Source organism: Thermobia domestica, chromosome 16, assembly GCF_964235325.1.
Source record: "Thermobia domestica chromosome 16, izTheDome1.hap1.1, whole genome shotgun sequence".
NCBI classification, from domain to species: domain Eukaryota; kingdom Metazoa; phylum Arthropoda; class Insecta; order Zygentoma; family Lepismatidae; genus Thermobia; species Thermobia domestica.
In genome coordinates this window covers 37,332,116-37,356,322 of record NC_137469.1, presented here as the reverse complement: position 1 = coordinate 37,356,322, position 24,207 = coordinate 37,332,116, and the positions used below count along the sequence as shown (strand labels likewise).

The window sequence follows — 24,207 nt, the reverse complement described above, 5'->3', positions numbered from 1 at the left end:
GTGTGTGTGTTTTATTTTCGGCGGTGAGAAAACCTTTACACCAAAACCTCAATCTGTGTTGGTCATCAGGTCTATGGGGCATGACCGGAAGCATATACTTCGCATCACCGACCTTTGTCCAGTTAGTTTCTTGTGAGAGGCTCCATAGAGCCGTGAAGGAAAGCGAATAATAATAATAACAAATAATAGCAAAACTGACTAGATTGGATTCATGGGCGTTGATTCTTGAGGAGGGGTCGGACCCTCCTGAAATTTACTGGGGCTACGTATTTGAATAAAAGGCCTCATTGATGTATTGGTAGATAATAGTTGACAAACCTGAGTGCTTCCTCTTGCCCCCTCCCCTTCCCAAAAAAAAAGTTACACAGAAATAGGTGTCACTGATTAGATTAAGACAGGGTAACATTCAATGATAGGATTTTGATCTGTCATCAAACCTGTTGGTTCTTTAAGCCGTAGCCGTTAATTATTTAATGAGCAAGGAAAATTGAACTCATAACTTTCAAGTAATCAAATTGGGAATGGTATTTCTATCAATTTAAATAAACTCAAGTTTAGAAATGTTGAAGTACATTTATTTATAATTACAAACTTGAAAAATGACCATAAGCCTTGTTTTAATGTTTTCAACACAGCGATAAGTGTAGTAGGCCTTAGCAAAGACCATTGCATTAGATTTATATTATTGGGTAGACATTTTATGTATTTATTACTGAAGCAAGCTCTGAAGTCAGTATGGCACAAGTGTAAGACAATAACTATTTTACAAAGATCACATGTTCGTGTAAATTATCTTCCATTTTTTTCCATCACCTGTATGATACATTGGGAAAAGAACTCACTATTGATAAGCTCTACAATATTACGCGAGAAATGTTTCACACATAAAAAAAGGAGAGAGAATCTATGTATGATACATATGTTCCATGCGTTCAGATGCATCGTAGCGTTATAGGTAACAAAGGAAAGAAAGACTTCTTGATCGTTTGAAATGCTTACATTTTTAGTTGCTCGAATTTTATAATGAGATAATTTTTGTATTTAAATCACATTTAAAAAATAGCAGATTGAGTATGGGTGATGACAAATAAGTAGGTAGAACAAGCAGAATCAACCTGAAAGAATCAACTTTCACATAGTTTTACGACATTTAAAAAAAAATCACTTTACTTATTGACACAGAGTATCTAAACCTCTTCCGTTCAATCCTTTCAATCCTAATAATAATTAACGGCAAATTTTCAATCTGTACATCATGCTAATCTTAATAATAAAGAGTCATGCTAATAGATGGTGGTACCATCGCTATCACTAGCCTGCCTGATAAAATAGATGTCGGTACCTGTGCTATCACTTGCCTGCCTGATAAAATAGATGTCGGTACCTGCTCTATCACTTGCCTGCCTGATACAATAGATGTCATTACTTGTGCTATCGGTTGCCTGCATACCGAGATCCTTGAATAATTGCATAGATATGGTGTGGATGGCTGGTGGGCAAAAAGATAAAAAGTTGAATGTAAACAATTAGGGTTTTTAATTAAGTACAATTTAAATCTATACTGTTTAGCGTGTCAAAGGCTCTGGTGAGACAACTAATAATTCTGATAATGATTCCCACAATTTTTCGATCAACTATTTTTTTTTATTTATTTATTTTTTTTTTTTTATTTTATTTATTTATTTTTTTTTTATTCGAGCAAATTATTCGAATACGAAAACCATTATTATCTAGGAAATACGATGGATACTAACGTGGTTCATGAGTGCTGAAATACTGACTAAAAGCTTTTAACAAGGAGGTATAGATTAAGTATGCCCTACCATACTTTGTGAAACAATGTTCCATTGTGTATGTTCCCGATATATATTTGTAATGTAACTTATTTGATGCAGCACCATTATTTTAATCCTGTACACAATGTACAAATTTTCTTTCCTGATACAAAGGCTACGTATGCTTTCCTCGTTCCATCTGATGGATTTACTCTGTTTGCCAATTTCATCACTTTATACTCAATCTGTTATTGACAATACATAATCTAAGTTTTTATTTTTTTTTTTTATTTTTTTATGTGAAGTCTTTCTAACAGTGACAATTGTATTTTCTTCAGTGATTGAAATATTCAAACCTGATACGCCAACTTCTTCGTTCCTATTAACAAAATAATGCCAGAATTATAAACACACAGAACACTACATATACCAGGGACTCAGTTCAAAGTTTTATTATGCTCATTTAATTTACATTAAACTGTTCTTAGATAATACTTAAACACAAATTACTATGTATTTTTTCCTTTGTTTCCAACTCTAAATATATTTACACAAAGAATACAAAAATCGCTTGGTTTCTGACAACACTGATGTATAACTCCACCGATATTCCACAGTTATCTTAAAAATGTTATCTGGAAGATTACAAACCAATATTTTTGCACAAAGCTAAAATGAAGGGAACTTATATTAATTACTGTAATTACAAGCTGATATGGAGTTCATACAAAATTAAATAGAGAACATATCACAATAATGATGCAATTATTCAATATCTTTTATACAATGATGTCAATCCAATATTTTTTCAAGAAATTAAATTAATTATTACGATAAAGATCATTTCATTGGTATAATAGTGAATACTACGCTAAATTTATATTACATAACATATAGAATAATAGTTAATATATATAATATATACACGCTGAACACATATACTTAAGTCCCTGGTATTGTATATTATATATGAATAATTGGAATTTATTTATTCAAATTTATTTACAAAATATACAAGTGACACTTTTTCTTTAATTAATTAATTAATTAATTAATTAATTAAAAAAGTCCTTTTCTACAAAATGCCTTACTCATAAATTTCCCTATCACAGTCTTGTTCAAATAATAATATTAAAACATACAAATTCTCACGACAAAACATATCAAATAATATTTCTCTGCTATAAATCAAATAAAATATGTTATGAATCACACACTCCCCGGCAAGTCATGTCTAATTGATAGCCTATGTGAGATCCCGGGACAGAGCCATTTCTTTCACTGGATGAATTGTTTCACATGTCACTTCTAATTTCGTATGATATTTTATGTTCTCTGTAATGAGCGTTTGAATAGCCTGTATTCTTTTCAAATTGTATGCACACACACACAAAATACAAATATACATAAGATAATGTGTATGTGTGTTTGTGTATGTATGTATGTATGTATCCGTAATTGTATTAGTGCGCTCCCCTTAGCTCGCACGCTTGTGCATCTTCTTATTTGGTATATTAAGGCATAAATATTCAGTACAGGTCATACGATGTGGGCTCTGCAGTCATTATGCTAATTTAGTCGCGTACCAAGCCAGTTTTTGTCCAGTGGTAATTATTCGCATGCAAATTACGTTCGTGTCGTTGCCATCCCAATAGCTTCGGAAAGAGAGAGAAAGAGAGAAATAACTGACACTGTCGCGACTTTTCGAGTTATAAAAATATCGACATTACTTTTTTTCTTTCTTTCTGACCAATTCAACCCGATAGAAAAGAATGTATGTTATATTGAACGAATGTTTCTTTAGTAACTTTTTATCTGTCATTAAAAAAAAGCTAAAAGAAATGAAAATAAAAATATTTCCCCTCACAACTTACGTGATGATAACGAATTAAAATATTTCAACAATAATAATCATTAGTAAATAATATCTACAATGTATAAATTATGTAACATCACTTACTTTGTTGTGTCTCTTTTTTTAGGTACAAAAAACGAGTTATTTGTATGTAGTATTTATGGATATTTGAACCGTTCAAGTACATAACAGGAGACCATACTGTGTTAATTATCAAAATATGCGCTATAACATAAGAACACCTTACGCAAGCAAAAGAAGAGCATTTCAGCAGCTTTAAATTTGTGGAACCATTGTGGTAATATGAATAAAGATAACAGCCATAACAACATGACTACCGAAACAAAGCAATAATATAGAAATTATCGGAAAGTTCCTTTAAGTTTAGCTTTTCTTTTTAAATCTTTTTATTCAATCTTGTGAGTTTATTCTTAACTATTATACATTTACTTGTATGCATTTCTGTGCGTTTTTTAAAATACTATTTCACAAGTCTGAATATCATTCTTACACTTCATTGATATTTGTTCTATATTTAAAAGTTAACGTCATATGAAACTTGTTTTGTTTAGTAACTTGAAAAAATTATGTCTTTTGATAAAATTAATGCAATCTGAATATTTTCCTTCATTGAGGAGACTAAATGCTGCAGAATTAAAACAGTTAAAAGAAGCAGAATACACGCTTTCCAAAACTGAAAAAGATGATTTTTCCTCTGATTCACCTCGCGTTAAAAAGCGACATGCGATTGTTTTGTGCCTTGCGAACAAGTCGGCCAGTTGCCAAGAGCAAACTGGACTTGTGCCAAGCAAACCAGCAACAGGTTTTCATCCCGCCATCTTTTACGTACAGCTGCATTCTGCCTGCTTCGCCAGCCAGCCTTTTAGCTTGTTTGCAGGGCCGAGACTTTATTAACAACGTGGGCCAGTACAGGTTACATACAAGTCCACCTTATCCTGTTACCAGTTATATGATAAACATGAAGAAAGACCTAGCGAGGTGGGTTATCTTGAACTGTTTGACAGCTGAAATGATTCCTAAAAAACAAAATGTTGTTGTCGATTGCACAGAAAAAAGAAGCGCATATGTTATGTTTGCAAATTTTTGGTTGCGCATTTTGTTTTTCTTCATAAAAAAAAAAAAGTCTTTTTGAAAACAAGTTTATCCGAAGTAAATAAAAACCATTATATATATATAAAGCGAAGGTGGGGTTAAATTTTATACGCTATCATATTGACTGTTACTGTATCTGGGAGTAATTGCTAACGCTTCGAGGATAATCTTTTTTTTATTTATTTATTCTTTACTTGTCGTTTTTATACTTGCAAGAATGAAACAAGGTTTAACTATTTGACAAAACTGATTGCAAAATAAGACAAAATTGAATCTACTTAATGTTGTAATGCTTAAACCTACACATAAAATACATCATCATTAAGAGCATCTTCGCCATGTGAAGGATCGTTTTCTTTTCTTTTTCTTTTTTTTTAATATTTCTCCTTTAAATGAAATTCACGTTTATTTTCAACCAACTCCTAGGTAAGAAAGCGAATCCATTATTGGTTATTGCTAAACACGCTTATTACTTATATGGAGAAACAAGGTAAACAGAATCTTTATAAACGAATAAATTAACATTTCAGAATTATTATTTAAAGAAAAAAAGTTTCACTTCTCTCTAAAGCATTTTTTTAAACAGTTCTTTCAGAAAATATTGGATACATTTCAGATACGTGAAGGTTTCTGTCATTAGTACTCTTGTTTCGGCCGAATTATTACCTACAACTTGTTTTATGTTTCTGGAATACACCGATTTCTCGTAGTAGGTTACTTACTGTGCACTAAAAATAAATAAAAATAATAAAAATCAATGTTAACTGTATAGAACATGTTTCACATCAACCTACAGTAAAGTACAAAATTCACTGTTTAAAATAATAACATATTAAATAATTGAAAAGCATAATTTACGAATATCTTTATAAGTTTTGTATTCGTGATATTTTCAAACATTTATGTTTTAAATTTGATTTTAAAAGTTAAGATTGAATCAAGATTTTTCTTAAATATGATTACACCAAAATAACCACAGATGATGCACCAAATTAATTAAGTAACCACAGATGATGCACCAAGTAACCATTTTAATTAAGAATTAAAATCAAAGGAAAAATAACGCTTACATATTTGAAAATTTGGCCGCCATTCTTGGCATCATATTCTCGATGCTCTATATATTGATTTTTTAAAACATGTCCATTTTGCTCATACTGATGGAAACTTCTTGTAAAACTATTGACAAATATTCTACATTTTATGTTTAGCACGCTATTTGTTATATGGCGGGAATACTGAGTTAAATATGTAAAATTTCTTCCGACAGCATTTGTACGAGTAAATAACTTAATTTTCAAAATTTCGAAATCTTTCCTAATACTAAAATAAACGTATTGAATTGATATTGCAGATTTTTACATATATATCTGTGTATAAAATATGCTTATAAATACTTTCTTATCTTCCCACATAAAAAAATCACACAATATCAACTCATTGATTAAAATTATTACCGTTTTTAATTTTTTTGCCTAAGTCTTGAAATTAAGATATTATAATAAATTAAATATAGATAATACATGTTTAAAGTAAGCTTTTATGACCATATCTTAAAGTTATGTTTAAAGTTAGCTTTTATGACCATATCTTAAAGTTTAACTTCAAATCCTGTAAATATCATCTGTACAAATTCTGCTGAATATAGCCTTATTATTATTATTATTCAACAACAATGAATTTAATAGATAGATATGTTGATCTTAATGTTTGAAAGATAAAAAAACAATCGATCATATTTAACCATACCGATAGAAAAAGGAAAACTTACAAAAATAGTTATTGTTGTGGATACGCGTATTCTAATAATATTATTCTAGATTTTTAAAAATGAATTGTGAAACAATATATATATATATATCGCAAGCAAGTGAGATCATTAAAGGCATTCCAAACTACGTTAAAATAATATTTATCTTTCAATATATTCTCGTAGAGAGAGGAAATTATATTATGTCATACATTTACGTTACTAAGTGTCCTGCACACTTAACATTTTGACAGTTATGTTGGTCTGTCTAGAGAAAACTTTTTGCATGTTACACCATAATATTACAATATTACTCACTGCAAAGCTATTTACATACAATATTTACAATAAAACGACTTAATTGGGACATCTAACTTACCTTGCTTTCTTTGTTTTGTTATAGTAACAACCTGAATCTGACTTTTGTTTTGAATCGTTTAATAATAATAATAAAAAAAACAAGAAAATTATGAATAACCAATAATATTTACTATATGGCAAATATAATGAATATTAACACTTCATATACTACTAACACTAATTCATAAATTTTCTCAATGGGAATAATGTCTGAAACTGTTAGTGATTAAGCTTTGTATTAATTATCGCAACAGAAGTAAACACCACACATGCTGTAGGAATAGAGCAAACCATACAATACTGTTAAACTATCAGTCACAACAATACTGATAATATAATGAACTTAAGCAAACTACACGTAATTAGGCAGCTCTGTACACTTGTATAGATTTTAAGCTAAATGACCGTAACATAAATGGAAAAATTAAAAAACGAGACCAACTGTTGTAGGTTGTTTGGGACTGTTAAGTCACGAGTAAACTGTTTACATGATGCCAAAACCAAGAAAAGCTTATCATAGAGTAAATCTGTGGCTTGGCTAATGTCAAATTGCTACTTTAAATAACCATCTTGCATTTTGACTCTTTCTTAATTTGAACTGATTTCAATAATTCCACTGGTATTTCTCAGATCCTATAGAAATTAACAATTTTGGGACAAGGAACTACTGTCCGGGATTCATTTAATTTTCGTCAAAATATGACACTGGTTCAAGCTAAATAATTAAATACTTAAAATTAATTGCATAGTTTAGTAACAGAAACTGCAGTTCCTTGTTGAAATTCCAAATTTGAGTAGATGCATTATCCCTAGAAATCTTCTCGATCAGATATTTTTGTTTTTAAGTAACAACTATTTGTTACAATGACACAAGAGTTTAGAAGACTAATATCTTAATTCACTGTAACAATGTTTCATGAATTTTAATTGATACTTGACGAAATTAAATGTATAGATTTATCATCATTTTTTTTCTTTTCAACTACTATATTGCACGCAGTTTTTGTGTAGCTATTGTCTAATAATAAATTAGAATTACAGATTGAAGTAATTTTACCGACACGAAATAATTTCTTTTAACGGGCCATTAACTTTTTTTTAATAAAATAACTGTGGTTTAAAATATAATACGCAATCAAGACGTTTTGTAAATCACAGTTGCAATTTGTGGTGCTTGGTTACTGGTTAAATGATCGGTGGCTACTTGAGGACTTACTAACCACTAATTCTTCCACTTCATGACGTCATTTTAACCGACATCACGCAAATTCGTGACGTCACGAAGACGATGCGTGTTGTCCGGCTATCCTCCTACACTTTTCAACAACAGATGCGATTGAGCTTTAATGGTGATTGTTAGCCACGTGCCAACAATTTAACAATTTTTCAAACTACATGCTATTGAGAAGCCAATCTACCTGCGTTTTATTTCCGAAGTGCGCACGACAAACAGCCGTTGTTTTACCAGAAATAAGGTTTATAACATGTATACTAGGCCATTAATTTTGCGCTTTAAAAAAATAATAAAACAACTTTTTTCTTATTTCTTGGGAAGATTGCACGATTTATCAGTTTAGAATTCAACGTAAAGAAATTTTAACGTTTTTCTTTACATTTTTTTTAAAAACATAGAATTGATACCTTCTGTAACTTTATTTGCATTTTTGTTGTTGTTTATTTGTTAAGGAATAAAAATACGTTGTAGCTATACTTCATGTTCAGATCTAGCAGCTATTTGTAAGCATGTTATTTAAAGAAATAATTAGCACCAAGTGTCCAAAAACTTAAATATGATACATGTAATCAATTGATAATATGATATTAGTTCTCTTACAAATATCATAACCCTTTTCAGTAAGCATAAGATTGTTCACTGTCTCAAATACGAACTAAAAAACACAAGATATTGATCAAAACTATTGATATTGATGAAAACTAAATCAGAGTTAGATGATTATTAAGTACTAAGTAAAGTCTTACAATTTGTATGAATTTTGCACACATATACCTATATAAGTACCTCTTGATATAATAAGGAATTTTTGAAAGTGCAGCGTATAAAAATAAGTTACCAAAATTCATAAAATTAAGTTTCAACGTGACAGTGTAACAACGTAACAGGGCAAAATCTACGATACAACGTTTGCCTTCATCCTTTGCTCATATAGATCTGTTTGAGTTATAAAGACCTAAGTTAATGTTATTAAAAGCACAAGATGCTATCTCCAGTCTATAACCTAAAAAATAATGTTCGCTTGCCAGTATGAAACAAACATTCGCGAAAACCAATTTAACTTACAATTAATGGAATTAAAACTCTGTATTTAGTTTATATGTATTTGTATGTAATTATAAAAAAACTATCTACTGTTCTATTATTATTGAACGTTATATTAACAACACGTCAGTATTTAAACGTTCACATTAGTATAGTGAATATTTCAGCACAGATAAGGACTTCTGTCACAGTTATTTTCAAATTATTGTGTAAACTGTTTCATCTTTTTTTTTTTAAAAAAAAAAATACATGATAATTTAGTTTCAATATCACAGATGCAGCTATCAATGAAAAGAAGCCATATAAATTTATCAAAATATTTTTTCATATTTTTCAATGTTAATGCTTAGTCAGTTTTTAATTTGATCTTTTTGTTTTCTTTTCAATAAATAAAATATAAAATAACATTACATGGCATAAAACAGATATCATAAATATGTCACTCAAATATTGAATTATGTAAATTAAAACTTTTTTTGTTAATTTTTCTAAGTTTTTGGTGACATGAAACCAGATAGGAACTTTTTACAGATTACGAACTTTCGTTTTAAATTGACACAGATTCAGATTAATCACTTTAAGCGTTGTAAATTAATTAGACATCCAAATCAACTATTACTTTATTTTGTGAATTAAATATCACTTTCTTGGTATATCTATTCTGTAGTCGAGCACTATAAGAAATATCGACACTTTCGATTTTTTTAAATATATATACTGTATATTTATAGTGAAAATGTCTCTGGCAACACTGATTGCAGAGCACGGTTCGACGTCCCTTTAGATGCGAGTATATTAGCTGGACAGCGAGCCGTTCACCTGGCTATGGGCCAGCATGAGAATGTCTTTCTTTTCTTTTGGGAATCGAAGTTCGCGACCCGCGAGCCTGGCGGCTTCCAGCTCCCGTTCTGCGAGTCCCAGTTCTCTCCCAATGACCCCTGGAGACTCCTGTTCTCTCGCGATCCAGTCCAGGGCCATTTGTGACCTCATGTCGTCATCCAAGGCGCGGTTCGAATAATGGGCTACTACCTCTTGCCTGGAGCACTGCCGCTCTCGCATCGCTTTCAGACTGCCATTCCAGTGAAGAAGCTGGAACACTGTCATCAATTCCTGGAATTCCAACATCGTACGTCCCTTATTTGTTTCGAGCATAAACCTAAATGCACCGATACCTGTATTAGGGTTATCTGCTTCTTCTGGATCTCCCTGCAAAGATAAAAAGAATAAAACATTTACATGTTACTGTAAGACACAAAAATAATAAATGTTTAAAACTAAGGATATTTATAAGGAAACAGAACTGACTGATTCATTGAAAAATAAAAAAATAAAAAAAAATGACAAGCCCTATAAGTAGAGGTCTGCACGGATGCGGATATCCGCATCATTATAGCCTTTTGAAGATATAATTTTAATTCCTTTGCGAATGGCGGACAAAAATGTGAACATTCCTGAAAAGAAGACAATTTTAGTGGTTGTTTTTCTAAACACTATTAGTTATTTACGTCTTGTAATAAAGTGTGATTTACCCTTTCGGAACAAACAGTAACCAGGACAAAAATAAGTTTCGTTAATTAGTTTAGCTTTTTCTTTGCCTTTAAACCCTATAAATATAGGTATACAGGCCTATATGAATTGCTAATTTGATTTTACGGCTATTTGTGTAAAGAGGTTTATCTTTCTTTCTGGCGGGTCTTTTATCTTCATTTCACCTCTGCTTTCCACGCAAAAACACGTTATGAGTCAGGAAAAACAAAAAAATAGAATTTGCACTTAAAGTAATGGATATTGTATGGTATTACTGGTTTGACAATTTGCTTGTCAGAAATCTGCATTTGAGTCGCACGTTTTCTATTAATTTCGTATTTATGTTTGCAAGAATTTTATTATATTTTATTTTGCGCTTACAAAAAGGAAAGATGGCATTGAATATTTAGCCCTTGAATTTTATTAAACTATTTACATTTGTTATTGTAGGAACTATTTTTGAAATCGCAATTGTCATAGAACAAATAGGTTTTATATATTGTTACTTCATTACCTGAGGATGTGTGTGCGAATGTGGATAGATATATTGAGGATGCAGTATCCGCGCAGACCTCTACTTATAAATTATTCTTGTTTACATACTATTATTGTTTGTGTGTCTATGAATGAAGATTATTAATCTATGAATGAAGATCATTAGGTATCTCATAAAACTTCATTATGCAAGTAAGTGGAATCTCAAATCTAATTAATTTTCAGCATTGGCATAATATTGTGAGGGAATTAGTCCTAGAAGCGACAGTCCTATTAGCGACAGGAACTGTTATCTGTCCTATGAGCGACCGATTCATTTACATTGAGATGATGGAAGATGATATTATTTCCTTTCTTAAAATATGTTTGCCTCTGACGTTATTAGCGTCCGAATAACTTTGCTATGCAAAACGTACGTGCCAGTGATACTGTTCGTCAAGTATAGTTTCCCTCTACTATAAGTGCAATTAAAATTTATCTTAATTTTAAGTTAGATTTGACACAAAACATCAAATAACTTAACGATACAACAGGAATATTTCCACGAAAAGTATATTCCTATGTAATTAATTATTAAAAATCCAATTATAATATCCCCTTTCTTCAAAAGCTCTGCTTTCTATACTTAATTTAATTCAAATCTAATTACTCACTAAGCAAAGAAATGTATTTTATTTTGGAAAACCTAAACGTGTAACAGTTTCGCCAACTATCTACTTTTTAGACTTCCTAAGACTCTATGAATAAAACGAGAAAAACATTTCAATATTAAAACACAGCTTTTGAGATCCTTTACATCTGATTAATTGCTAAGGATGTATGTTACTTGCAATTGTGAATCGGCTGAAAGAAATGAAATCTCTAGAAACGTAAATTTTTCATAGTATATTTTGTTACGTTATAAATCACACTAGCGTGAAACAAGTTAAAGAAGTGGGAACCATATCTTCTTTCATTATCTTCGTGTGAACCAATCGGTGACTCATGGGCCACTTAACAGATGGAATCGGTCGCTCATAGGACAGTTAATAGTCCTTGTCGCACATAAGACTATCGCAAGTAGGGCGACACTTCATCATACAAGAGTGTGTGTATATATAGTAATAATGAACTATTATGCGAACATGAAACAGAAAAAAGGAGATATGTTATTAAGGTTTTGAAACAAGACAACTTAGGGTCGATCTGTGATTCCGAAAGTATGAGCAGGTTCATTTAATTGAGAAATAATATGCGTTAGGGAAGACTATGTGGTGAGATAAAATGTTATGGATCCACACTCAGCAAATCCAACATTTTGGAATCACTTTCAATTTTTTAAAATCATATGATAAGATATTAAAATCGGAATTTTCAGAGAAATCCATTAGTAAGGTTAGTTTTGCAAAATCATATATTTATAATGGTCGTTATAATAGATCATGTATTTATCACATATATAGATGTAGATATAAATATACAGTAAGATCACTATATTGACTTTCTTAAAATTTGTTTGTAAACTAGACGAATTTACAAAAATGAAGATGATCATCAACTGAATGATAAGAGGGAGGAAGTTGAAATAAACTCACAACATGCTTTTCTAAACTATTGTTAAATGTATTAGTATCAAAAATGAAAACACAGTCGTTTCAGAGATTGGCACTTTACCAGTAAACCACTATATGCAAACAAACGCTTGCGCTAGTAAGCCAGAATGTCTCTATTAAGCAACTGGGAGTTTTATGTCATTCTTTAGTGCCAAGGTTATATGAGACGAGCTAGACTTCCTAAAACATGTTATCAGTTTATTTACCAATACTTTTTATTGTATTTCGATACATAGATAATATTTTTACTTGTTTGCTAACAAAACCATCTTATAAGCCTCACAGGAATAACAGATGAATGGGCGTACTAACAAAACAATTTTATCAGTTTCACTGGAGTAACGGATGGGTGGACGTACTAACAAAACAATCTTATCAGTATCACTGGAGTAACGGGTGGGCGTACTAACAAAACAATCTTATCAGTATCACTGGAGTAACGGATGGTTGGGCGTACTAACAAAACAATCTTATAAGTCTCACAAGAGTAACGGATGGATAGGCGTACCAACAAAACAATCATATCAGTCTCACTGGAGTAACGGATGGATGGGCGTACTAACAAAACAATCTTATCAGTCTCACAAGAGCAACGGACAGATGGGCGTACTAACAAAACAATCTTATCAGTATCACTGGAGTAACGGATGGATGGGCGTATTAACAAAACAACTTTCATAAGTCTCTCTGCATAATCCTGAGAATCCCATTAAATGAAAGCTTATTATGTAGTTAACGTTTGCAACAGCTTGATCAAAGAGAATATTTTACAAGCCACGTCTAGGAGATGATAAGCAATAATAGATACAATCCAGAGTACTTCTTTATGTAGGGCTATATGGTATATATACAAACTTTTTCATCAGAATAAAATCATTCATTATTATTGACAACAAACATTTCTTTTTAGCGCCATGAGGAGGATGGGTCAGTGGTAGAGCTTACCTCTGGTGTATGGGATCCCTGGTTCGATCCCCGGCCAAGTAAATTTGTGGTGGACATCATCGTTTCCGTGGCTTTTCTCGGGGTACTCCCGTTTCCTCCCATTTTCTCATTCCACCAATTATTCCATCATGATTCATTTGCTTTAATCATGGTCTCCATTAGCCTAAAAGGCATAATCATGGGACGTTAAACTGAAATATTACATTTAATTTTTTTTTTTTTTAGCGCCATAAAGATTCGTTTATATCAATTTTTCTTTTTTGGAAACTACGCAAAAGAAAGAAAATCCCTCACATGTATATCATTTAGTTCAGTTGAATGGTATCTACCGATTAACATAAACTTTATTTGAGCAAAATTGTATAGTGCAACAAAAAATTCAAAGTTTAAGAACGATAATTTTAGCATACAGTAAATCTCATTTAACCATCTTATTATTAGTGTCATAATGAAAAGCTTGATTAAGTTTACTTCAATATTCGTTTCATCTCTGGTAGGTAGGTGGAGTAGTTATCGTGCACCATAAATTTTTAGGTTTAAAAAATCGTCGCATGAGGTCATGGGGCAGGATTGTTCACCGAAATAAGATTTTTTTAACCAGAATATTACTATACGATTTATTAAAAGGCATATATAAAGGTAATCAAAAAAGTTCTGTCGCTTTTCCACCCACTACCTTCGAACATCGAAATGTCACTGAAGACGTACCTGGAAGGCCATGGATTCCATCACGGCAGGACTTGGTGGGCCGTGAAGCGAAGGTGTCAAGTGCATTTTGCACTTCTATTAGAGATTTAAACTGGCGTCCTCTAACGTGATTGTCCAAGGAATGGAACAGGTGATAATCGGATGGTGCAATGTCCGGGGAGTATAGCGGATGCAATAGTGTTTCCCAACCAAGGCGTAAAATGGTGCCCCGGGTCATCCTAGCCACGTGGGGCTTAGCGTTGTCCTGCAACAAGAGGGCCCCTTTCCGATTCAGAAGTGGTGGCTCCAGAGTTTTGACTTTTTCTTGAACGCGGCTCAACTGCTGACAGTACACAGTTGTATTGATGCTCTAACCAGCTGGTAACAGTTCCCGATGCACAGTGCCGCAAGCAGTTCACCAAACACCCAGGAGAGCCTTCTGGTTCAGTGCTGGTTTCGGCTGTTTTGGAACCGGTTCATGGGATGGTACTTAGACAACACAGCAAAGAAGCACAGGTGTATGCTCGCGTTGCCTTCTGTTCCGGAGTCAAATCATGTGGGACCCATCGACTCAACTTGTAGTGTTTCCCAAGTTGATGGAGGTGTTGCCGAATGATTTCTCCACTCACACTGAATATTAGTCCCAGTTCCTCACATGTCTGTCCACTGTTCGCCTCAATTGCTGCTTGAAGATATTCATTTTGTACATGTGTTGGTCTTCCGGCACGTGGTGCGTCCTCGAATGTTTCGTCACCTTGCTTAAACTTATTAAACGACCACTGCAGTGTCCGCGTAGTCACGATACCGTCACCAAAGGCCTGGCATATCTTCCGTACCGCTGCAGCGGTATTTCACCTAGGTTTGAACTCGTACAGCATACACGCCCTTATGACGCTCTGTGGAAGTCCCATGTTCATTTTGTCCTTACACAAGTTCACGGTGTAACTGAATTGCCACAACCAGGTAGTACTCTTCGCCTTATCTCCATTCGTATTCAATTCACGGTGTGAGGGCCAATTGAACTCAGACCTTCACAAAAAGCGACAGAACTTTCTTGCTTATATTTATATTTTCCAAGCTCGGGAAGTAGAGCAATTGCTCCCTCTTTCCCTCCCCAAATGACACCCCTCTGAAGATTTAAACACCCACAATTTTGTTCAGCTCAATGAAATGTTGATTGCTATGTTTCATCTTTAGACATTTTCTTTTCGTTAAATATTAATAAGATTATAGAATTTAAGATGACTTGTTTTCAGTTAGTATGATTTTTCAGAATTCTTAATTTTATTCTAATAAATAAATAAGTACTAAACGCATTCATAAGAGAAAAAGAAAATTAAAACAATGTAATGTGTAATGTTTTACTATTGCAGTACCACCACTAATTTCCTTAATTTTACCTGGCAACTCTGACTTTCTTCCCAATTCTCTTACCACTTTGGCAAATGACATTCGGATCGCTCGCTTAATGGACTTTTAATGTGAGTTGTAGTCATTTCCTGTCGCCTTAATAATGAGCGCAAAGCATTTCGAAATGTCTAGTAAAAATTAATGAAAAAACTGATGAAAAAAAGTAGGTGTCGGATGTCTTTTCAATTTCCTTTACTTATTTATTTATTTTATCATTTATTAGCAAAAATAAAGACAGAAATTACTTTACACCACGCATGTCAGACTTAGTATATCAAGTGAATCAAATAGACATTGTGTACATTCTGTCAAAAAGTACTCGCAAATCTCGTTTAGAAAGCTGGCGTGAAAGATTCGGTGGAAATTTACTATACGGATCCATAGATTTATAAAATTTACAGAAGACATTTCTCATAATATTTTAATAGAGTAGCGTATAAATAATGAAAATATGGTGTGCACTTACCTCTGAGATTTACGTGGAAATATAGAAATTAAAGTCGAACCTGAAATGCAAGTAATCTTCCATAAGCTACCATAAAATTTTGGTAAGACTGAAATTTCACCATTTTATGTCGAGAACAGAATCCAACCTACCCCTGCGGGGCTTCTAACCCGTTCCTACTACTACTACTACTACTACCCGTTCCTAATCCTAGTACTACTACTACTACTCCTACTCTTACTACTACTACTACTAGTTACTTCTCCTTCTACTACTACTACTATCTACTACACCTACTCTTACCCTTACTACTACTCCTCCTACTCCTACTACTACTACACCTACTCCTATTCCTACTACTACTAGTACTACACCTACTCCTGCTACTACTTACTCCTAATACTATTTATACTATGGATCCGTATAGTAAAACTACACGTTGCTTGGTATTTTGCAGAAGACCTGTTAAAGTGAATCTGCAGCCGAGAACGCAAGAGCACACACCTCGAAAATGATTGCTGAAGGTACAGAAAATGAAACCAAAGAGAAATATTTTTTTTTTTAATGAAATTGTGTGTGGATCCGTATAGTAAAATGCACGAAAGATTCTGTATTTTGCTTTCTGCTGTACGATAGCATTACTATACCTAATGATGTGCAAAATGAGCGCGATCTGTCAAGTAGTTTGCATATATCTGCTAAGTTTGTTAGTCGACTTTAAGTAGGCCTACGATTTTTACAATGAATTAAGCAAAGATTTTGTTTGAAATTTTGTGTTGACAATGGAATTTTGTGTCCTGAATCGTTGAAAATGTTTGAAAAACCTATGGTGAAGGTTTTATCCAATAAGCATACAAGTAGTACAAAATATTCAAAAAAAGGCCGAGAAGTGTGTGAAGATTTGCCTCGTTCCTGTCGTCCTGAAAGGTCTTCGATCGATGAAAACACCAACAAAGTGAAAAATCTTGTGATGGAAATTCGTCATGCAAGCTTGAGAGAGATGGCTCTAGACCTCATCATTTCACACAAAATCGTTCGTACCATTCTTATTGATAGTTTGGCATGAGACGCAACGCCGCTCGACTTGTTTCAAAAAAGTTGAATTTTCTCCAAAAGGAACATCGGGAAATAGTTGCTAAATACATGCTCAATCGGTTCAGATCTGATCCTACGTTCACGAAACAAATAATTACGAGTGAGATGGATACGGGATTACAATTACAACTACATCTGAACTCTGAAAGCGATTATTGTTAGTAATACTCAAACTATATACAATTGTCCCACCAGATAATATACCAAACTATCGCAGAAATTAGTTTACAGTATTGTTACCATTATAATACGCTTTAGTTTGTTTGTTTGTTTGTTTAATTTTAGATTCCCGTTTCAGCACCAAGGCTATATGGGACGTGGGCGTACAATCCGAACCACTGTAACGCGTTTAGTGCTCTCCGCTGGGAATCGAAAACCATGCACCAAGGTGTACGTGCTAGTTATTAAGTCAGTGGAGAGGACAATATGCTTTGATAGTTAAGTGGCAATTTGGTATTTGATACAGCCTTTATGTAAGTACATTTATCTTTAAAATTATTACTAATCGGTGTTACAGCCCCGGCAATATATAATCCCTACATGAGACACATTAGAATGGAATTTTACAAATAATAAATAATGTCCGAGGGTAAGTCAAAAATTATCCGCAATGTAGCTATAACTTTTCTTACTTTGTTTATACTGACCTCTGTCCTCGTTTATTTTATTGTTATGCTGTTGTGGTCATGCTAGGAAAGTTTGCTCATATTTCCTACATTTGTCTTCCTTTCGTTGCTGATAAATCATGACCACTCTATTTGAAGTTTGCAGGAAAGAGGAACGAGTAGTGATCCAGTGTTTGTGGCCGGAAGGTGTATCAAGGACCGCAATACATAAAAGACTTTCGGCACAATACAGAAACAATGTCTTGCCGCACGAATGGATTGAAAACTTCAAAAATGGTCGCACGAGGAAGGAGCCAGAAATAATGGCAATGACAACATTCAGCGTGCACGTGACATGGTTCTGTTAGACAGACAAGTAAACTATTAATGAAGTGGCACATCGTCTGGAAATTAATCATGGTTCCTGATACACCTTCCGACCACAAAAACCGGATCATTGCTCGTTGTTCCTCTTTGGTGCAAACTTCTAATGAAGCGGCCATGATCTATCTTACAACAAAAGGAAGACAATGGAGGAATTAGGATCAAATATTCATAGTACGACCACAAAAGCATAACAATAAAATAAACAAAGTAAGAAAAGTTATACCCACATTGCGGACAATTTTTGACTTGCCCTCGTATAAATGTTATATTACAATTGAAGGGTAAGGGGAAAAAACAAGGAATGTCCATGTATGTGCTTTTTCGGGTGCTTTGTCCTATCTGTTGGCGACTCTTGGTACTATTTCACTGTATATGCCACGCATGCCTAGATGTAAAAATGTCCATGTAAAAAGGGGCGAAAGATTTAATAATCCTATTCTTTTTACACGGTTTTCAATGTTAAAACGCCGTTTTCTCGAAAATGTAGTTTTGTGACATTCCTTCTTTTTTCCCCTTACCCTTCAATTGATAAACCCTAAACATCTTAACTTCCAATTTGAAACGTGAATAGTTGAATGTGATTTGAATTCGATTAAAAATACAAGGAAAAGTATTAATTTAACAATTTATATTGGGTTCATAGCAGTATTTCATGAAAAAATGACTAATCTCAAAAGTTGTTAAACACATAATTAATATTTATACAAGTAATATGGACTGCGTAGAAGAACGAATATTAAGAAAGGTCGCTATAAGCAAAAAAAGAAAGAGAAAAAAGGCTTGGAAAACACATCTATCCTGGAATAAATTCAACAAATACTTTGAAAACAATGCTTACTTAGAGAAAGGTAAAGTTGGTATCACTGCGTACAGAATAGTACTTGCCGGATCTACATTTGCATGTGAAATGATGCTGTGCCGCAGGTGATAGCAATTTTTGTTTTCTCGTTGCGATTAGGAAACAAGGAGTAATAGGTTGATGTGATGTGTTCGCGTATTTATAGCATGCAGCGAAGAAGCGACTTCTCCCACTAACTATTCCTCTTACTTTATTCTTTCATACCCGCCTATCTTAAGACAAAGGTATTATTTTTTCTCTTTACATTTTATAAGCGTAGTGTGGGTTTAACTTCCTCATCTTTGATAGATTTGCATTTATTTCAGAAGTTATTGTAGTTAGTTACTATTATTATGTTTGTACTCTTTACAACAAAAATTCACTTGAAAACTATTTTTACATTTTGAATATTCGTTTGGTTGTGGTAAATCTGAATTATATCAATCTATTGTTGCTCAAGGAACAAAAAATTTTCGTCTCGTCTCAAAACGAGATTAGAAATACCGTTTCAAATTCGAGACGAGACTATAAGCATGACAACTGTTGTCTCGTTTTCGAGACGAGACTATAAACATGACAATTGTAGTCTCGTTTTCGAGACGATACTATAAACAGGACAATTATCGTCTTGTTTTGCAGACGAGACTACAGACATGACAATTGCCGTCTCGTTTTCGAAACGAGACTATAAAAATGATAATTTTCGTCTTGTTTTCAAGACGAGACGGGAAATTTCAACAGTCACGTGGAAAATATTAGTTCACCCAAATCTTGTTAGCTCTTAAACATTGTTTTAATGTTACATAATGCATAAAATAAAAATGATTTTTTTTGTTTAACGTCCCACGTTTTTGGCAGCTAAAGGAGACGGGTGATTGACGAACTGAATGATTGTGGAATTAAATTCTTTATGCTTTCCCACCGGAAATCGAATCCAGAACCACATGCAGAGAGGATACACGTGCTAACCGCAAAAACCAATGGGGAAGGCTGAATAGTACGAGTATAAACATTATAATTTGATAAAGTAAATGTACGAACACAATGGAGAGTATTTATTAACGTTTAAAGATACGCAAATCATTACAGAATATACTCCAACAGTATACATGGTTTGAATGTTGTTATATCACACCCTTCGTGAAACTCTCATGAGACGGAAAGATTCTGATAACTTCTAGATGACATTAAGAAAGAAATCAGTTCATAAATTTTGTACATGAATATGCTAATCGAAACGAGAAAAGCTTTTCGAGGATCAAGACGAGATGAAAAAAAAAATCTTCGAGAATCGAGACGAGATTTCTACCAAAATTATGAGACGAGAGGAGAAAACGTTTTTCTCTTCTCGTCTCACTTCGTCTCGTGGGCTCTTTTAAAGATTCAGTTTGAAAATTCTTTATCTATGAGTAGCCGCAATTTCATGATATTCCGCTAGTCTCATTTGATGACGAGACATCAACTTGGGGCAGAGTGAAGCGGAGGGGCAGTACATTATTTTGAAAGGTAGCTATTTTATCTTCATACCGAAAATAGTAGTTGTTATATTACTTGACTTACATTACAACACAGCATGCCTTGGGACAGCAGTCGGGGCGACAGGCAGACGATATGACCAACACATACTAGCCCCTCTTTCCCCCTCTAGGTCATCACTGGTCCTATTATTACTCTCAAAGAACTAATTCCTGCCACTCAATATGTGGATATTTTCACTGATCAGATAGATGTTTCCTAAGAACAACAACATACGGGTAACAGTACGCGAATACCATAGTCAAACCTGTTTATGTGTGTCACAAGGAACATCACTGTCACGCCCAGCCTGATCATTATTGAACATTTATGGTCGGAGGAAACAAGAGAATTCTGAGAAAACATACGAGCATGGTGTTTGTCCACCACAAAGAGCACTTGGCGAGAGCTGGGATTGAACAAGGGACTCCACACACCAGAGGTGAACTTCTACCACTAAGCTACCGTGCCCCTTTCCAATGTATCGAATACATTTCACTATCTAATAGTTATATATATATATATATATATATATATATATATATATATACGTAGCAAAATCATTGAAGTAAAATATTTACGATTCCTTTTAGATTCATCCTAAGTCCCATTTTAAATATTTATGATACCGTAAGTCAGGGTTACTTTGCACAAAATATGACAGGAGTTTCAGAGTCCTCTGTCGGTAAAACCATGAACTGAAAAAGGAGAAAGTTTCAACTGCCACCCTAAGATAGAACATCTAACTGTATTTTGGCTGTAATATTGGCGGTTAACATCAGTTCTAATTACCGGGTGGGTCCGTTGTTGTAGAGGTATGGAAAGCAGTCACTGTAAAGGCCGCGAAAATTTTAAAGATATCACACACAAGAATTTCCATCAAAGTTAAGTCAGTTTCGTAGAACACTACTGTGTATAATGGGACTTTGATGCAATACTTGAAATTGAAATGTAAAACGTTTTAAAGTCATAAAAAAGTAAAACTGGGAAAATTCGGTTTCAGCCTCTACTCGGGGTTACTTTGCACCGGTCCAAAATACCGCTTAGATAGGAAATTATTACTACTGGAACCTCATACATTCTAAATTTAGGTAAATTTCCTATTTAGGTAAATACCGGAATGAATTTATTGTTGGAAAATAAATTATGAACAGTGGTGGAACCAGAAAAGTACTTTGAGAGGAGCTTCACTTAAAAAGACATCGTTTTTTTAAGAAATCACTAGACTTTTTTTTTTGGGGGGGGGGGGGTTGCAGCTCATACTCATAGAAATTACTAGCATTAGATTTTTTTTAAAAAAAGAGTCGTGAAATTTGGGTGGGCTTAAACCTGAAAACCCCAAATCCCATAAAACTTCCGATTACGTTTGGGATGATATTTTTGGACATAAAGAGCAACAAAGGCAAATCAGTTATGGGGGACTTTTTTTTTTTTTTTTTTTTGTTCCTGAGTTGGCATTTTTGTGGGACATATGGTAAACTACTAAAATGTGGTTCCTGTGCCGGTACCAGAAAATACATAATTTTCTTCACAAATGTCGATAATTCAAACTAAGTACTGATACCAGTACCATCATTTTAATATCAATATTTGTAGACTGCATGCAGTTTTGTGTAGAAAGTAAAATGTATAGATACTGAAGGGAAAACATTGTACAGAAATGTTATAGTCGTATGTTGAACATACTTTCTTGTATGTTGTGCAAAGTAGCCCCACCTATGGGGTTACTTCCCACCAAAGTTTATATTTCAATAACTATGGTCATTCTGAATGTTTACTAATGAACTTGCACTAATGTTTTACTTATATATCTAGCTATTATATGTTTAAAATACATTGTTCTAAATCATTAAGTTTATAAGTTACATGCGATTTTCTTTAAAATTGTTTAAATCTTGTCCAAAGTAACCCCGTCTTACAGTATAAAAATACTTATTCTCATTCACTAATTACGTCAACGGGATCTTCAAAGCTATACCTATTGGTATTCCTCTTAACAGTAACAAATTAACAGAGAACATTTTTTGATAAGAAGTAATTCGTTTTACAAATACTTTTATATTTCAAAATGTCATCGTATTTTATTTGACAAAACTCTGCTCATTAAAATATTGCATGTCAAAATACTATAAACGTGTTTGAAATAAATTATTCAGGAAAATCTCAGCATGAGATGAGTACCTCTGACCTCGGTTACACGTCAGTGCTAGAACGAAAACTGACTGACTGGCGGTAAACATTAGCTGTAACAGTGTTGCCAGTGACGACGCGAGAAATATTTTCGTATTGAAGAGTGTTGAAAATCCCGCCGTCAAAATCTGCAGTGACAAAATCTCCAATTTATTTGTGGCAAATTATTATTATTAATAATATTACAGTAATAGTATCTGTAAAATAAACGTAGTATTTCAAATACTTAAGCAGACTCGACATTTATTCCTACGCTAGTATTTCTTTAATATACTAGAGTACAGTTTTTAGTCGCTGAGTAAAATCGAATTGTGGGTACTGTCAGGAATACCATACGTCTCGTTTTGACTGAAATAGTCCTGGTTTGAAGGATATTGGTCTTGGTGTCTCGCACTTGGGTCAATTCATATGAACTGGTCCAGAGCAGGTCACTCGACAATCTCCGAAAGAAATTGGAGTGTGACGAACCTTTTGTATGAGAAGGTAAAGAATAACACTATTCACATTGTCGTATGTACAAATGTCCCTGAATGCGGCCATCTTTGTTGTCGGTGGAGTGTCAATTTTTGCATTTGCAAGCGTTTCAGAACAGTACAGTTGCTCAGGACGTTCGAATCAAACGAACACACACACACACACACACAAAACGAATGTTTAGAGGACAGATTGAGGTACACGTAGGGATGCGCACAAGACGAAACATGTCTCAAATCTCGACTCGACTCGACTCAAATTCTAGTCGAGACACTGTAAAATTCGAGACGAGTCGAGACAAACGTATTTCTCGACTCGAATTTTCAAGTCGAGTCGAGATCGAGATTACTCGTAAAAATCTCGACTCGACTCGAATGTCTCGAAAATCTTTCTATAATTTTAATGTTATTTTGAAGAAAGTATTCATTTAGAAACAGCCTTGAAACCAATTCCAGCATTTATTACTTTAGAAAGGTACAGAATGCATAAACTTAATAGTTAATCTTTCGTGATCAAGATTTAATTTTCAGCTCAATTCAGTGAATTAATACTAATAAATAATGTCATGATATTTGATGGTACTTCAAACATAATATTAATATTATTATTATTATTATTATTATTATTATTATTATTATTATTAATAATAATAATAATAATAATAATAATAATAATTGATTATCTACTTTGTATAAAACTATTGTGATAAAGTGAACTTTATAAATTCTCTGAATGAGCAATTGGTAGTCTATAGTAATTTAGTATAGTTATAATTATTGTGTGTGTGCACATGTGTGCCAACTCTCTCCAGCGACCTACCAAGGAATATTGCGTCCATGCCAAGACGCATCGCCGTTGTTATCCATGCCAA

General features: G+C 33.3%; 1 protein-coding gene across 2 annotated transcripts in view; it reads right to left on the bottom strand.

Moving 5' to 3' along the window:
• Positions 1-553: 553 nt before the first annotated feature.
• lft (Limb expression 1 family member lowfat) overlaps positions 554-24,207 on the bottom strand; it is a 302,779-nt gene continuing 279,125 nt past the window's right edge. For both annotated transcript variants that reach the window (XM_081742321.1, XM_081742322.1), the window contains exon 4: positions 554-10,337. In XM_081742321.1, the coding sequence (XP_081598447.1) occupies positions 9,927-10,337 (411 nt within the window). In that variant the 3' untranslated portion in view covers positions 554-9,926. The remainder of the gene's footprint in view (positions 10,338-24,207) is intronic.